The 15627-nt window shown below is 46.2% G+C and overlaps 1 protein-coding gene across 2 annotated transcripts; it reads left to right on the top strand.

Annotated features, from left to right (window-relative positions):
- Nucleotides 1–1005: 1005 nt before the first annotated feature.
- On the top strand, nt 1006–14277 carry COASY (Coenzyme A synthase). 2 transcript variants are annotated; one of them, XM_035134898.2, is made up of 10 exons: nt 1006–1248; nt 3468–4135; nt 6406–6620; nt 8141–8272; nt 9249–9438; nt 10653–10717; nt 11243–11327; nt 12644–12741; nt 13510–13656; nt 13781–14277. In XM_035134898.2, exons 2-10 carry the CDS (start codon nt 3469–3471, stop codon nt 13826–13828), a joined length of 1647 nt encoding a protein of 548 aa, XP_034990789.2. In that variant the 5' UTR covers nt 1006–1248; nt 3468; the 3' UTR covers nt 13829–14277. The 2 variants fall into 2 exon arrangements, with proteins under 2 accessions (XP_034990789.2, XP_034990790.2); XM_035134899.2 differs by lacking the exon at nt 1006–1248 and adding an exon at nt 1388–2293.
- The last annotated feature ends 1350 nt before the right edge of the window (nt 14278–15627 follow it).

The following is a 15627-nucleotide window of genomic DNA, read 5'->3' as shown; positions in this document are numbered from 1 at the left end:
CTGACATGCTTTACGTCTGGATCCAAAGAGTGAGGGAATGGGTGGGCATTATTAGGGATGGATGCTCAGTGGTGAAAACAAAACTTTCTACATGTGTTTGGAAACATTCCCATTAATATGGACACCAAGCATTTCAGGACCAGTATTAGGACCCATACTATTTAAGTTGTTTATAAATGAGCCTGAATTATGAGTGAGCAGTGAGATGGGCAGGTCTTCGGAACAAGCAACTTGTTCAAGGTAGTAGGAACAAAAAGGGATTGTGTGGAACACCAAAAATATCATGCTAACATACCCTCCAACATTTCTCCAATAAAAATTGAGGTGAGGCAAAATATGGTGAGTTTGCACATAACAGCTTATAGAATCTGAACTGTTGGTGACCAAGCAGGAAAGAAAGTTGTGGTGGAATGAAAATATAGACTTATTGTGCAGCAGTTGGAAACAAACAAACCCTGAATTCCATATTGGGGATCTTTAGGAAAGTGTCTGAAAATAAAACTGCCAATATGATGCTGTTATGCAAATTATGGAACATAAGGCCACGTTTGGAATACTTTGGGTAATGCACATCAAAAAGGATATAGAATTTGGGGGGAGGAAAGGCAAACAATAAAATCCTGGGGCTCGAACAACTCCCTTATGAGGGAAGATGACACCATTTAGTTTAGAAAAAAAAGGTGGCTAGTAAGTGGGAACACGAGAAAGAGACATAATCATGCATGGTTTGGAGAAAGTGGGCAGGGATAAGTTTATCACTCCTTTATCGCAATATCAGACCATATGAAGCTGAACGTGGGAAGAGGGGGGACAAAAGGAAACAATTCTGTACGCAATGCATTGTTTCAAACGCGCCTCGCATTCTTCCCCCCTCAGAAACAAGGAAGTACTGAACCGAACGTGGGGGGTGCGGACACTCTTCCTCTGTGGCTCCTCCCACATGTAAACCAGCCCCTGCCATTCTCCCTAAACCCCTCCCTCTCCGGTTAGATACGCCCCGCCCCCGCGCCGCCTTCTTCTTCAAGAAATCCGGGCTAGCTGTCTTTAGCCACTTTTAAACGTTTTCGGGTTACAGAAATGAAACCCAGTCTCGCCTAAACCTATCTATTCCTTTTAAAACATAGTGTTATTTTTTGCGGTTTTATTTATTTGTTTGTTTTTCCCCCTCCCGTCAGTGAGGGGGCACTTCCGGTTGGGGGAGGAAACGCTTCCGGATCACGCGGCGCCTCAGCTGGGGCTTCCCAGCAGGTGGGTGAGAGACCCCGGACCCTCGCCGTTCCTTCTTCCTTGCATGCCAGGGAGGGGGGGATATGGGGCGGGGCCGGCCTGCGGTTCGGGGAGCCGTGGGGCGGGGTGGGAGTGCCAGGGGAAGTGCTTGGGTAATGGAGGGAGCGAGCAAACCCGGGGGAAGGAAATAACCGCCGCACACTCTCCTTTTGCAGAGGTGGCAGCAGCCTGTCTCTAATTGACAGGTCGCCCGTTGATTATGTCCCCACCTCACAGAGCAGAGGCTTATTGTTTTTGCTATTTTTGAAAATATGTTTCTTACGTTTCCGAAACATAGATGCTGGGCTGGGGGAAGGACAGGATCTTTGAAATTGGGGTGTTTCAGCCAAGTGAGAATATGGAGGTCAGAGGGAGTGAAAGGCGATAGGTGGTGGTTGGTGGATCTGGGAGGTAACCAGGGGGCAACGGAGAGGCAGAGTCCATGAAGCAGCTGAGATTTGGGGCTTGTGGCATAAGAGTCGGAAGGGACCACGAGGATCATCCAGTCCAACCCCCTGCAATGCAGGAATCTTTTTGCCCAAATGTGGGGCTGGAATAATCCCATGAACCCTTGAGATGAAGTGTCTACCAGCTGAGCCACTGGTTGGGCAGTGGTCCAGGGTGATAACTGGTCCAAATCTCCAGGCTGCCATAAAGGTTTCTTAGCAATTTGAGGCCAGTCGCTATATTTCAGCCCAACTTACCTCGTAGAGTTGTTTTCAGAATAAAATAGGCAAGGAAGAGAACCATCTTAAGGCCCCTGGAAGAAAGGTGGGCCAATAAATATATGGGGTTTTATCCAAGGCTAGTCCGACTCTCAGATTTGAGAGGCTACTTACTGAGTGTTGACCAGAGCTGACCCATTGAGATTAATTAAGTCTACAGATTTGCTAGAATAGAAAACAAATAACATCAAATCCTTATACCTGTCTGCTAGGAAATAAGTCCCACTATATTCACTGGATCTTGCTCCTGGGTAACTGTTCATAGGATTGCTGCCTGAGTCATATAAATTAAAATGGACAGGGTAGGTGATATCTATGTACCTATACTGTATCTTGTTTGTTTGGGAGCCGGAAACCATTTGAAAGGAGAGACACCCAGGTAGTAAAGATACGATGCATGATCTCCTCAAAGAACTGTCTGAAATTTTAATGCCCCATTGCAAAGTACCGTAACTTGGAAATTAGTAAACAGCATAACAGTACATCCCTCTGACATTATATATACTGTGTTAAAATACTAAGGATTTCAGTTCTTACTTTGTGTGAATAGGTTTTTTTTAGTTGGCATGTCTATTGGAATCTTTATTACTATTACTATAATGTTTAGATCTCAGTCCAGGTGAAATTAAATAGGAGTAAGCAGCGAGAGTATTCAGGAAGTATAGCAGGTTACAAATGTTTTATGTGAGTAAATAGAACCACTGGACCTTACTTCCAAACAAACATGGGATTGAGCTACACATCAAAAGTTTTAAGTAATAAATGCAAAGCACATTTTTCATTTTTGTATTGGGGAACTGTATGGAGCCTTCCTTGCTTGAGCTGTTGAAAAAAATATGTGATATAGTCAACACATTAGTACTGCAACACTGCTGCTGGCTGGGAAGAGGAGGCAGAAGTGATTACTTGTTAAGACACCTTCCCCTTCCACTTCTCTGTCTTTCACCTCTTTCCTCCCAGCCAGCTGAGAGTTAATACACACAGAGGAATCGAGAAAGAAATGTTGGCTGTTACTCATTTGCACATGCTGTATTGCCTATTAACTAAATGTAAACGTTGAAGTTAAAAACCAAGCAAAAAAAAAAGTAGGACAGGGGAGAAGGAAATTAAAACAGGGATTGGCATTTCTTTGGCAGTAGTGAAGGTAATTCTATATGCATGCTTATCCAACCTTTCCTCTTCATAAACTCAGAGCAGGACTGCAGCCTCACAACAACTCTGCAAGGTAAACTAGGCTGTGAGAGACTGTGTGACTTGCCCAATGCTAGTGATTTCAATTTGGGGGGCTCCAATTCCACCCTGCTAGTGGGAAAGTACTTCTGGGGTACAGGATCTGATTTTTCATTTTGGGATGGTGACTCTGGTAGGATTGTTGCATAAGGTCTCCCTATATATAACATGCTGCCTCCCACTTACCTTTGCCTCTCTTCTCTTTTGCACCCCCCTCCTCTGCCTGTGCCTGTGTTTGCTGGACAGCATGTCGGTTTTCCGCTCAGGCCTGCTGGTTCTGACATCACCACTGTCAGCACTTTCCTTGCGCCTGGTGCCCATTCTCGCCTCAGCTGCCCGGCTGGTACAAGACACACTCTATATTCACCTGCAGCCAGGGCTCAGCTTGACCGGCTCCACACAGCCCCGTTCCACGTATGTCCCTGCTACATCTGAGGTGTACACCCTTATCAGCAAGTTATATGCCAACGCTGACATCCATCACCACCTCAATGTCCGGGTGCTGCTCACCAACATCCTCAACCAGGGAGCTGCTCCTCCGGCACTTGGATCCGTGCAGAACCTCTCCCAGCCTCCTGAAGTGGTGCTTACTGACTTTGAAACCGGAGATGGAGGGCAATCCAACCCAGTCAAGCAGCGGCTGGAGCGTTACGCTACCAGCTGCTACAGCTGTCGCCCCAATCTCATCTCTGTTTTGTTGTACCCTGAGTATGAGCTAGAAGTCAGCGATGAGGAGCTGTCCGCACAGCATGAGACCGATGCAACTGAGGAGCCACTGCAGAGCTACAGTGACGTCGTCGTAGGGGGCACTTTCGATAGACTTCACAACGGTCACAAGATCCTTCTGAGTGTGTGCTGCATGTTGGCAGAAAATCGGCTTCTGGTGGGCGTCTCCGACAGAGATCTCCTGGAAAGTGGGTCCCTTTGATCCATGTATGCCCTTTCTCCAAGGTCCCATAAAGCTATTGAGGGCTACTAGCCATGATGGCTATGCTCTCTCTCCACGGTTGGAGGTGGCAATGCTACTGAAACTGTAGAAGGGCAGGGCACCCTTGTCATGATTGCAAGTTTCCCACATGTATCTGGTTGGTCATTGTAAGAAAAGGATGCTGGACTAGATGGGCTAGTGGCCTGATCCAGCAGGCTCTTCGTAGGTTCTTATGTAATGCCATTTAAACAAACCAAGAGCACTGAATGAGCGAATGCTGTGACTAGAATCAGGGCTGGAAAAGCCCAGAATTGGGTGAGAGAGTGAGTGGGATAATTCCCTTGTTGCCTAGACCAGTGTTTCCCAACCTTGTGCCTCCAGATGTTTTTGGACTACAACTCCCATCAACCCTAGCTAGCAAGACCAGTGGTCAGGAATGATGGGAATTGTAGTCCGAAAACATCTGGAGGCACAAGGTTGGGAAACACTGGCCTAGACATTTATTTTGGTGCTTAGGAACTTAAAACATTTTCTAGCCCTGACTGGAACTATTTATTACCAGTTAGTTACATTTTCAGGCCTTGAAAAAAGAATTCAGATTATCTAAACATTAGCAACAAATGTTTAAGAATTGGTCTAACAGGATGAAGAAATATTCCAAATCCTTAAATACTACCCAGAGACTTTCATATGCCTGGGATGTTTTTGACCCTACAACATCTTTTCTGTTTTGATATGAGCTGGATAATTTTAGTTTTCTCTCTTTTTGTAGATCAGAAATTTAATCCTTCTATTTTTTCTGAGGCTAGGATGTGAATTTGGAAATGAGGCTGATGAGCCACAAGATAAAGGCCCAGTTCACACACAGCATTAAACCAAGGCATGGATTAATGTGAACATGCAGCAGTGGTACTCACAGGAAAAATCACAGTTGCTTAGCTCCTCCTCTGGTCCTGCTGTGCTCCCCAGAGCTAGTTTGGCTTAGCCGTACATCTAAACTCAAGCTCAACCACAGGCAGTAAACCAAGAACACGGATAGGCTTGTTTTTAAAAATAGGACTTGAACATCCTACACACATGATTGCCCAGGCATACAAAGCTTGATATCTAGGAATTTGAAATATTTTTTCAGACTTGTTAAAAGTAATGTCTTTAAAAGTGATGTTGGATCCTCGGGTTTGTTGCTGGTTTTTACCCACACTTGGCTATGGTTTATAAAGGTGAAGAGATAAAGTCCAGTGATGCTTAAAAATATGTTTGGCACTCGGCTGTTTTGGTGACATTTGCAACTGTTGAATGTCCCTGTGCCCAAAAGCTCCAGGTTTGCTTTGGTTGGAATAGCAAGCAGATCTGAATAGGATTTAGGTAGAACAGGGTAGAAGCCTCTTGAGGAAACCACGGTGCAAACAGCTCAGCCTCCCTGTCTCTACTGCACAGGACAGGAACTGTAGGTAGGAAGCTGCCTTATAGCAAGTGGAGCTATTTGTTTGTCTACTCTAGACCAACATTATCTATTAGGAATGACACCAACTCCACAGGGTCTCAAGCTGAGGCCTGAAGATGCTAAGGATTGAACTTGGGATCTTCTGCATTGCCATACATGTGATCTGTTACTGAGCTATAGGAAGAACCACCTCCAATCCTGCATGTCCCCTTTCACGGGCCACACACAAAACAGAACATGCAAAGAGGATCCTGCCAAAGCCCCTGTCAAGGTCTTGCACTTTAGTTCTCATTTGTTTGTCCCAAGCCCTGCACACATATAGGCAACAAGACAGGAAAAGGAAAACTGGAGAACTGTAAGTGGGAGCTATAACAGAGCTCGCTTATACTTCTTTGGATTCATCACAGATGCACCTATGTTACTCTGATGTGGAAAAGTTATGAGCAAGAGAAACCTTTTAATTGCTAGCTCAGCAAAACAAGCAACCCCCCCCCCCCAATTTGTATATTTTTAACAAGCCTGGGATTTTGTTTTTCCAGTATTGCTTTGGGTGCCTCTTACACACAGCAGCAGACACAGTGAGGTGGCAGGTCTTATCAGGCTCAAAATACGTCTGTGATGGATGGTTTGCCCTTTTCTGTAAGTCGCTTGGTGTGATAACATCCTTGTGCCTGACAGATACTATGTTGGATGTTGGCAGCTAGATTAACTGGTGTGTGAGAGGCATCTCTGCAGCACATGTGGGAGAACTTACCGGGTTCTTTGCACATTCCTAAAAATGTCATCTTTTCCCCTTCTTTCGCCACCTGCAGCTAAGATGCTGAAAGAGCTGATCTTGCCCTTTGAGCAGCGTGTGGCTCAGCTCAGTGAATTCCTGGTGGACATCAAGCCCTCCTTGCGGTATGAAATCTCCCCCCTGCTTGACTACTTTGGCCCATCCATCACTGACTGCAAACTGAAGTGCATCATAGTCAGCGAAGAGACCCTCAAGGGTGGTCTTGCCGTCAACAGGAAGAGGGTGGAAAATGTAAGTGTGCTGGGAGCCCCAGCCTTGTAAACAAATCGGATCATCAAGAAGTTTGGGGGTGCATGAAATAAACAGGCTTTTCTGCCCTGGACAGGCTGAGCCATATATTTATCTCGTCTCTTTTTAAATCCATTCTTGCTAGCATCCTGCAATGGAGAGCGCCATCTGCTAAATTCTGACCTCCATTCCTAACACATAGTCTCTCAGTGTTCTGACACTGCTTCTGTTTATTTTCCTTTGAGTCACAATGATTTTTGCTCAGAGATTTGCTCTTGGGGCATACGAATGGTCCACCTGGTTCAGGCAAACAAGCGATGTGGCTTGGCTTCCTGTTTATCAACAGTGGTCGTGTATACGCCTCAGCATATCTGCTCAGAAATACTGCCAGTTTGGAATTTAATACCCTTAATCAAAGTGGCTACAGTAGGAAATGTTTGGCCTCCCCCCCCCCCCCAGTGTGTAGCCTGGCTCACTGTCTTGAGACGAATCTCTAACTGCTCTGTATAAGGGCCTCCTTTCGGCTTTGTGCTTGTAGCAATCTGAACTGAGAACATAGATATCCCTGCCAGAGTTGGACTAGATGTCCTTTTAGACTTTTTCAACCCTGATTCGATAAATCCAACAGAGGGCAAAAGCAACATCCATCCCTATGTTGTTAATTTACTGCAACTGGTAGCTGGCTGTATATTGCCTCTGAAAATAGAAGTTCTGTTTCTAACTATGAGGGTTTAGTAGCCACTAATTGGATGCTCTCGCATTTACTTAATTCTCTTAAGAACCCCTGTGTTTTAGCAGGCACTGCACCCATCCTGAGCAATGAATTCCGTAAGGTCAAAGATGTATTGGGTGAAGAAGTATTTTTCATTCTGTATGTAAAAGAGCTTAAGGTCTTGTTGCGCATTCAAAGTTGCATAACTATACAGATCTGAAGCCTTGGAGGGGGGGGGTGTTGATTTTTTTTTAAAAAAATGTCTCCTGTCCTAGTTTGTTGTCTTAGACATTACAAAATATTAAACATAATTTAGCTACCAATTTCTCACCACTGGGGCAGAGAAAGCAGGGAAGAGGCAGTATAGTGTGGTGGTGGGAGTGTCAAGACTGGGACTGATGGGACCCGGGCTCTAATCCTTACTCCATCATGAAATACACTTGGGCGACCTTGGGCCAGTCATAATCCTTCAGCTTAACCTACCTCATAGGACTGTTGTAATAAATGTGGGATGTAAATACAATAACTAAGCGATGGGTCAAAGGAGGGATTCTCACACATTTTCAAAACTTGCTTATAGGTGAACTTCAGATTCACATCTGTGTTAGTCGCCAGGAATGTTAACTAGCAATCCACTAATGTGCAGCACACAAGCCTGATTTTGTTTGAGTAAGTTTAGGTGCAGGCTGTGTTTCAAGGAGCAGCAGAACCCACCCTGCATCTGGTTGCCAAACTGCGGTAGAGAAAATGCCCTCTGGTTTCCTTTCTCACTGTTGCTCCTCCTTCCTCACTGACCCATGCTCTCTTGCAGGGTCTCCCTGAGCTGGCTGTCCACGTCATCAAGCTGGCTCTTGACACCCAGCACGGCAGGAATGAGGAAGAGAAGATCAGCTCTTCTAGCCTGCGGTACAGGCTGCTTGGGACTCTGTTACGCTCCCCACATGTGAGTAATATCTTGTGGCAATGAATTGGATAGGTTATGGGTTGGCTAGATGGGGGAGTTGTTGGATCTCCAGGAGGAGGCTTACTTGCAAGAATAACGAGGTGGCGGGAGAAAAGATGACACATATAGGGTAAGGAGCAAATTCTGATTTTCAGCCAGGAAGGCCACTTTTTGTCTGGCCTGCTAAGTGGGCAGAGACTGGAGGTGAGTTAGTTTAACCTCCTTCCTTCCCCATTTTATGAACTCTAGCCACTGTTTCTTCCTTTCTGTCTCTCCCTTTCCACCTTTCCTCCTCTGTGTGCTGCTTAAAAGGGATTAGAGGACTCAAGGATGGGGAGCAAACATGCAAGATCAGGGGCCTCATGTGTCATCAAGTGTCAGGGGTGTAGGAAGGGGGGCGGGGGGCCCCGCCACCCTGGGGGTCATTCCGGAGGGGGGTGACATTCGGTGTGCCACCAGCCCGCGACTCCCAAGCCTACCCCGAGCCATCCAGGTAAGGGGGGGGGAGCTGTGCCGCTTTGCTGGTGGCATTCCCCCCTTCCCCCTTTGTTTTGACAGCTTGGGGGAGGCTTGTGAGTCGCCGGCGGGTGGCTCGCCAAATGTCTGCCATGGGCGGCTCGCTCCGTCCCTGGCTGCAGGATGTGTGCACTGCTCCGGGCATATGCTCCGCCACTGAGTGTGGTACTTGAGTAAGCACAGACAGCGACAGACAAACTCCCCAGATAAAGAGGATGCTGCCCACAGAAGAGAGTGCAGAACTTGGAATGTCCGTCTGAGTCAACATGAGCAGACGTTTGTCTTGTGACAGGCCTTTCAGTGTTACAGCAGTGCTGTAGGACGAGCCCATGGAACAATGGCTGCCACGTCTCTGCTGTAACGTCTTCGAGTGGCTCAGAGTGAGCACCAACAGTTATAACAGGATGTGCATAATTGTGTCTGTGTCCCCAAACAACTCTCTCTCCTTCACCACCCCCAGAAAGATCCAGGTGTCCCTTGCCACCCCTATGTTATTGGGCTGACAGGCGGGTCCGGTAGTGGCAAGAGTTCCATTGCACAACATCTGGTTCGTCTCGGTGCTTTCCACTTGGATATGGACAGTCTTGGACACAACATCTACCATCCAGGAGGCCCTGTGTATGCACAGGTGGTAGAAACATTTGGAACAGGTATTTCAGACTTCCTGGGAAACATTTTTTTAAAGTCAGGGGGACTAGTAGATTAAGTTGCATAGGTAGTGCTTCAGGAATTACACCTAAACAATGTTTGGTTATCTCTCCCTCTTGGTCCACTAGCCCACAGCCTGTGCCCCCATCCCAATTCCACACCTAGTTTTCCCTTTTCTATTTCTCTTCTTTTTGTTTTTAACAAAAGTTGCATTGTTCATCAACCTGTTATTGCTGACAGTTTCCCCCGAACAATTAGAAAGTTTGTGAACATTGAAACTATGGTTTGATGTGAATGATTTTCTGCAGCTCTCCTTTCCTACTGCTGCTGTGCTGCAGACAAAACAAGACAGAGTCTGGCTTGTTATGTTGTCTGAACCAGGACTCATGGTTTGTTCCCACAAACAAACTACGAGCAGAAAGCCAGCAGCAAACCTTGGAGTTCGGATAATACAAGTTGGGCTCTGGCTTGTTTTGTTTGCGGCACAGGAGGAGTGGGAGAGGATCACAGGAATTTTCTAGGTCACATGAAACCATGGTTTGTTTTAAACTATGGCTTCATGTTATATGCAGACTGAACCACTGTAGGTAAAATGTTAATAACTGTATAGCAGTGTTTCTAAAATGGTGGGCCAGGGAAAAGAAAGGAATGGTGGGAGGAAGCTGCTGTAAGAGGAAGTGTTTGAGTGTGAAAGGACCTAGAAGGAGGAATGAAAGGTTAGGGTGGGGAATAAGGGCCAAGTGAAAAGAGAACAGGAGAAGAAATTACAGAAGATGAGTAAAAATACTTTGAGATGCCAGGGAAGGAGGGTGGGAAGAGGAAAAATATAAAATAGAAATATTCTTTATTTATTACCTCTGGGTTAGCAAATTCTGCCTGAAATATGGAGGCTAAGTCACAGTACCTCCTGATCAGATGCCTGCATTTAGCTCTGGGAAAGCTGAGATAAGGAACCCCTTGCCACCAGAAAAATGCTGAAACATTTCCAAAGAGAGTTTAGATACCAATAAAAATGATGTCCATAATTGTCTGCTGATTAGGCCAAACTCTGCTTCCATTGTCACCATGTTGTGACTGAATTCACTCTTGCACCACTCTTTTGTGACTTGCGGGCCTCAGTAATTTTTCAGTCCTGTAAAGTGGGGCCTTGGGTAGAAAGTTTGAGATCCCCTGCTGTATGGAACCAAGAACAAGTAACACTGTTCCTTCTTTGCAGATATTTTGAAAGAAGATGGAACCATCAACAGACAAATCCTGGGGGCCAAAGTGTTTAGAGACCAGGTAAAAAAGCCCTCTGGGTTTGGGATCAATGTTTAACTTCAGCCACCACACCCCTCCCGCTCCCAATTGGCCATCATTTGTTTTGTTCCCCTTTGTGCCGCTGACGCTAGCTTGCCTCTTCAGTCCACAAAACTAACAGAACCCTTTCACCTCTCTTCTCAGAATGTTTTCCCTCTTTTGTGGGTGAAAGGTACTCACTGGGGAGTAGTGCATGCTGGGACAATTTCTCACTGTACAGTATGAACAGTTTGACCCTTACACTGGGCACTTCAGTGCTAGAAATAGTGCAAGTGCATGCTGGGATACCTCTTCTCTTTTACCATGTATCACAGCCCACTGATCTGTTAGCCGAAGGTGCTCTGCTCTGGGATTTTTGCACTGATGTATGTTTTTCTCTGGCCCCTTGCCCACCCATGTCCTATCTTGGGCTGTTACCACACACACAACCCAGATTAGTTTCTTGACCAACAGCCCTCCTTTGCCTCGGGTTCCTTACGTGCAGCCCCTTTTGTTCCCTCTCCCCAGGAGCAGTTGACGCGGCTCAACAATATCATGTGGCCAGTGATGGCTCGAATAGCAAAAGAAAAGATAGATGAGGCAGCTGCACAGGGTGAGGAGTGATTTGGGTTCTCGGCAGGAGTTGTGGGTGGGGACTCAGGGATAAATGGGTGCATGAAGGGGCTGCTATCTTGGCTTTTTCAAACAGGTGTTGGTAATCTACCAGATCTATTTCCAATAATTTAACATGGAGCCTAGCCACCAAAGAAGCTTTTCCTGGCATATCTTTTTAAAATACTGTCCTCCAGTCAGTTTGGAAATGGCTTAAAACATGGGTAGGCAAACTAAGGCCCGGGGGACGGATCCGGCCTAATCGCCATCTAAATCCGGCCTGCAGACAGTCCGGGAATCAGCATGTTTTTACATGAGTAGAATGTGTGCTTTTATTTGAAATGCATCTCTGGGTTATTTGTGGGGCATAGGAATTTGTTCATTCCCCCCCCAAAAAAATATAGTCCGACCCCCCCACGAGGTCTGAGGGACAGTGGACCAGCCCCCTGCTGAAAAGGTTTGTTGACCCCTGGCTTAAAATAATAATTGTCAAGGACCGTGCTGGGGAGGGCTGCACTGAGGAGGAATGGTGGGAGCCTCCCCCTCCCACTGCTCCTGATCCGGATCCTGAATCTTACCAGGAGCAAGAGAGAGTATAGATTTGGAACAGTGGTTTGAAGAGGGGCATAGTTCAGAAGGCAGAAGCTGGGAAATACTGGATGGGGAACAGCTAGGAGAAGAAACACTGGGAGAGAGAGGGTTAACAGATTCACAGTCTCTGGAAAGCATTCAACAACCCCCCCCCCTCCAAAGTTACTGAGAGCTCAGAAAGTGGCAGAACAAAGCACAGAGGGTACAAGATCAGATTACAAGATGTAGAAGTGACATAGATTAATAGGGACAGAAGAGGGTGGGATCCTTAATTGGGAGCACTGCCATTCTGGGAGATGTGCTCTTTGTTCTCTCACTGTGGTTATTAAAGTTTCTAACTGATAAGAAGACTCCTTTTCCTTTGTTCTGCTTATCTACTGCCGTGGGGGAGGAAGCAGATTCCCTGAAGCCTGACAATAGTAGCACAAATATAGGATGGTACCTCACACCCAGTCAGGGCATTGGCTCATCTAACTCAGTACTCCCTACACTGACTGGCAGCGGTTATCCTGGTAGGGTTTCAGACAAAGGTATTGTACAGTCCTACCTGGAAATGTCTGGGATTGAACCAGGGACGTCTTGCATGAAAAGCAAGTTCTCTACCACTGAGCCTTTCCCACATAAGGTGGGGCAAACCCGAGTCCTGCGTCCCTTCTGTCATTGGAAGGAATTCTTTTCCTGCCTGTCCTTGGAAGTTTCTCAAAGCTGCCCCTGTCTGTTCTGCAGGAAAGGTTGTGTGTGTGCTGGATGCCGCTATGTTGTTGGAGGCAGGCTGGGCAGACTTGGTGCACGAGGTCTGGACGACTATCATCCCGGAGGATGAGGTACGTACTGTTTTTCTCTGTGTCATTTCTGCAGCTGAAGCAAAACAATTCCACTTCTGTCTCTTTCAACAATTTAGTACATGAATTTTTTAATGCTGGACCAAAAGCGTAGCACACACGCACTGATTTTTTTAGTGATTTATTATTATTATTATTTTGGTTGGACAAACTTGCTGGAGTATGCAGGGACCCAGCTAGGCAAAGGCTGTCTCAAACTCAAAAGCTCATTGTGTGTTTACGTTGGTTGTAAATCACTTTGAGACTTAAAATAAACCTGAACCTCAAAGCTTATATAATCCATGAGGGCTGCATCAAATATTGTGGCTTTCTTATGCAGAAAGCACTTCTATGCAGGGAAAACATGGAAACTGCCTTTAGATTATAGGTTGGGGAACCTTCTATTTATTTATTTTACAACATGCACTTTGCTGTGTGTACATGACAGTGAAATAGATGAGTGTATGCAGAAATGCTTTCCATATGTAGAATGTTTACTCTGAATAATAATAATAATAATAATAATACCCTGCCCATCTGATTGGGTTGCCCCAGCCACTCTTGGCAGCTACAACATATATAAAACATTAAAAAGCTTCCCTATCCAAGGCTGCCTTCAGATGTCTTCTAAAGGTTATATAGTTACTCATCTCCTTGACATATGATGGGAGGGCGTTCCATGGGGTGGGTGCCATTACCGAGAAGGCCCTCTGCCTGGTTCCCTGTAGAAAGATACGCTTCTAATCAGTTTCTGTCTTCTCTCTGTTTCAGGCCCTAAGACGCATTGTAGCCAGAGACAGGCTCAGTGAGGAATCTGCCAGGTTGCGTCTGCAAAACCAAATGTCCAACAGCCAGCGCGTGAAACAGTCCCACGTGGTTCTCTCCACATTGTGGGAGCCAGCAGTTACCTGTGAGCTGGTAAGAGTCTGCCACTGCCGCTACTCGAGAGACCACCCCACGGCTTCCCTTATAAGCATCCCTTTTCTGAGCCCCTTCCATGTCAACCTTATCGAATAATCAATCACCTGTCCATTCTTCACAGGTAGAAAAGGCTTGGGCCCTGCTCCAGAAACGCCTCAAAGAGGAGTAGAGCTTTGAACCGAGATGGAATCACTTCTTCACTCTGCCCCTTCGGTGCTGCCAGTCTGGAAAAGTCTACGGCAGGTGGGCCCCACCCCGACGAGGGGCCACAGATGAGGGTGGAGGTAGGGGGAAAGGGGAGTTCAAAATGCTTGATGGCGAGAGGACAGAGCTGACCTCCCTCTGCTTCCCCCCGGTTGCAAAAAGGCTGAGGGAGAGGCATGAACAAGTGAGGGGTGAGGGGGTGCCTGATGGAGTAAGAAGGATCAGCTTTTAGCATCCAAAGCCATTGATGGGTTTCATGATTCTGATGGAGACCAACCTTTCAGCAGCACGACTGACCAACAAGGACACTCAGAGGTCACAGGGGTGGGGAGGGGCTGCTGTGCTTTAGCCCACCACTGCTCTGTTCTGTGTGCCCTGTGCATAAGCTACACATAAAGACGACATCTCTCGACAGCTCCGTCTCTGCGTGGTTGTGCCTGACACCTTAACACCTGGTGGGGATATCTTTTTGTCTGTTCCACAGCGGTTGGCAAACAAGTTATTCTCTTTTTGCAGTCATCAAAACACTTGTGGCAGAGCGGGGAAAGCTAAAGATGCATGTAACGGATGTGGTCTTAATCTGAGCTTGCGCCAGATTCTGTGGCCCCAGTAAATTCCTTTGACAACCCTCCCACATATGCAAAGCTTTTGAAAACAAAAGACTTGCCATCCTGTGTTGGTCATTATTATAACTTCAGTCGCTTTAACCTTTTCCTCAATAACTCAGTCTTTTGTTTTTTAAAAAACCCTCTAAAAATGAGTGTTGTCTCTGGAGCTCTTGCCTTTGCCCTGAAGACTAGTTCTTTGAAGCCAATTGAATGTAATTTCTACATTTCCCAACAGCTAATTCCTGCTTCTCTCTCCATGCGTGCACACCTTTGTGATGGCCCTTCTTCACTATGTGGGTCCTTAGTCTTCCTCTTTCTTATTAGAATTCAAAAATTATGGAGGATATACCACCACCACCTCCATCAGGCCAGCGGCCCTGGCAGCCTTTGGCCTTTCTGTGCACTTGTATGAGGCTATTTACTGGGCAGGCACATTTTGTCTGCATAGCTGCTGTCAGTTTGTGCCACACTGTAGGATGGGTGATGGCTTGGTGGTCGAACATCTGCTGTGCCTGCAAAAGATCCCATGTTCAATCCCTGGCATCCTGGACAACAGCTGCCAATCAGAACCGGATGAGCCGATGGTCTGACTAGGTTTGATGTAACTTCCTATGTGGTGAAGTTGCTATCATTTGGTTTCGGGGGCTCTGGTCTGCTGTTGTATCTGACTATGTCGACTACTGGCATTGGCATAAAATACATGGAACTTCTGATTTCCAGTGGGTGTAAAATACTGGATGCCTCAAACATGGTGGCTTAATTTTCCATGGCATTCTTCAGCTCTTCTTAGATCACCCAGTGTCTTGGCACAGGCATTTGGGAATCATTATGATAGGAGAGAAATGGAGTGTGGTCAGGCCCTTGTAGAAGGTGTTGAATTAAATTGCTTTTTCCAATATTACATATTTTTCTCTTTAATAACAATAATAATTTATTATTTATATGCCACCCATCTGTCTGGGTTGCCCCAGCCACTCTGAGCGGCTCCCAACAAAAAACAGTAAAAGCACAATACAACACCACAAACTAAAAACTTCCCTGAGCTGGGCTGCCATCATATGTCTCTTAAAAATCACATAGCTGTTTGACATCTGCTGGGAGGATGTTCCACAGGGTTGACACAACTACTGAAAATAGCCTCTACCTGGTTTCCTGA

Source organism: Zootoca vivipara, chromosome 13, assembly GCF_963506605.1.
Source record: "Zootoca vivipara chromosome 13, rZooViv1.1, whole genome shotgun sequence".
NCBI classification, from domain to species: Eukaryota; Metazoa; Chordata; class Lepidosauria; order Squamata; family Lacertidae; genus Zootoca; species Zootoca vivipara.
This window is presented reverse-complemented; position numbering and strand designations above follow the sequence as displayed.

Bases quoted from the DNA above. Each gene is read 5' to 3' on its own strand.
- COASY (XM_035134898.2), top strand. From the start codon at position 3,469: ATGTCGGTTTTCCGCTCAGGCCTGCTGGTTCTGACATCACCACTGTCA. The intron at 6,621-8,140 runs GTAAGTGTGCTG...GCTCTCTTGCAG, and splicing joins ACAGGAAGAGGGTGGAAAAT to GGTCTCCCTGAGCTGGCTGT. The intron at 9,439-10,652 runs GTATTTCAGACT...CCTTCTTTGCAG, and splicing joins GGTAGAAACATTTGGAACAG to ATATTTTGAAAGAAGATGGA.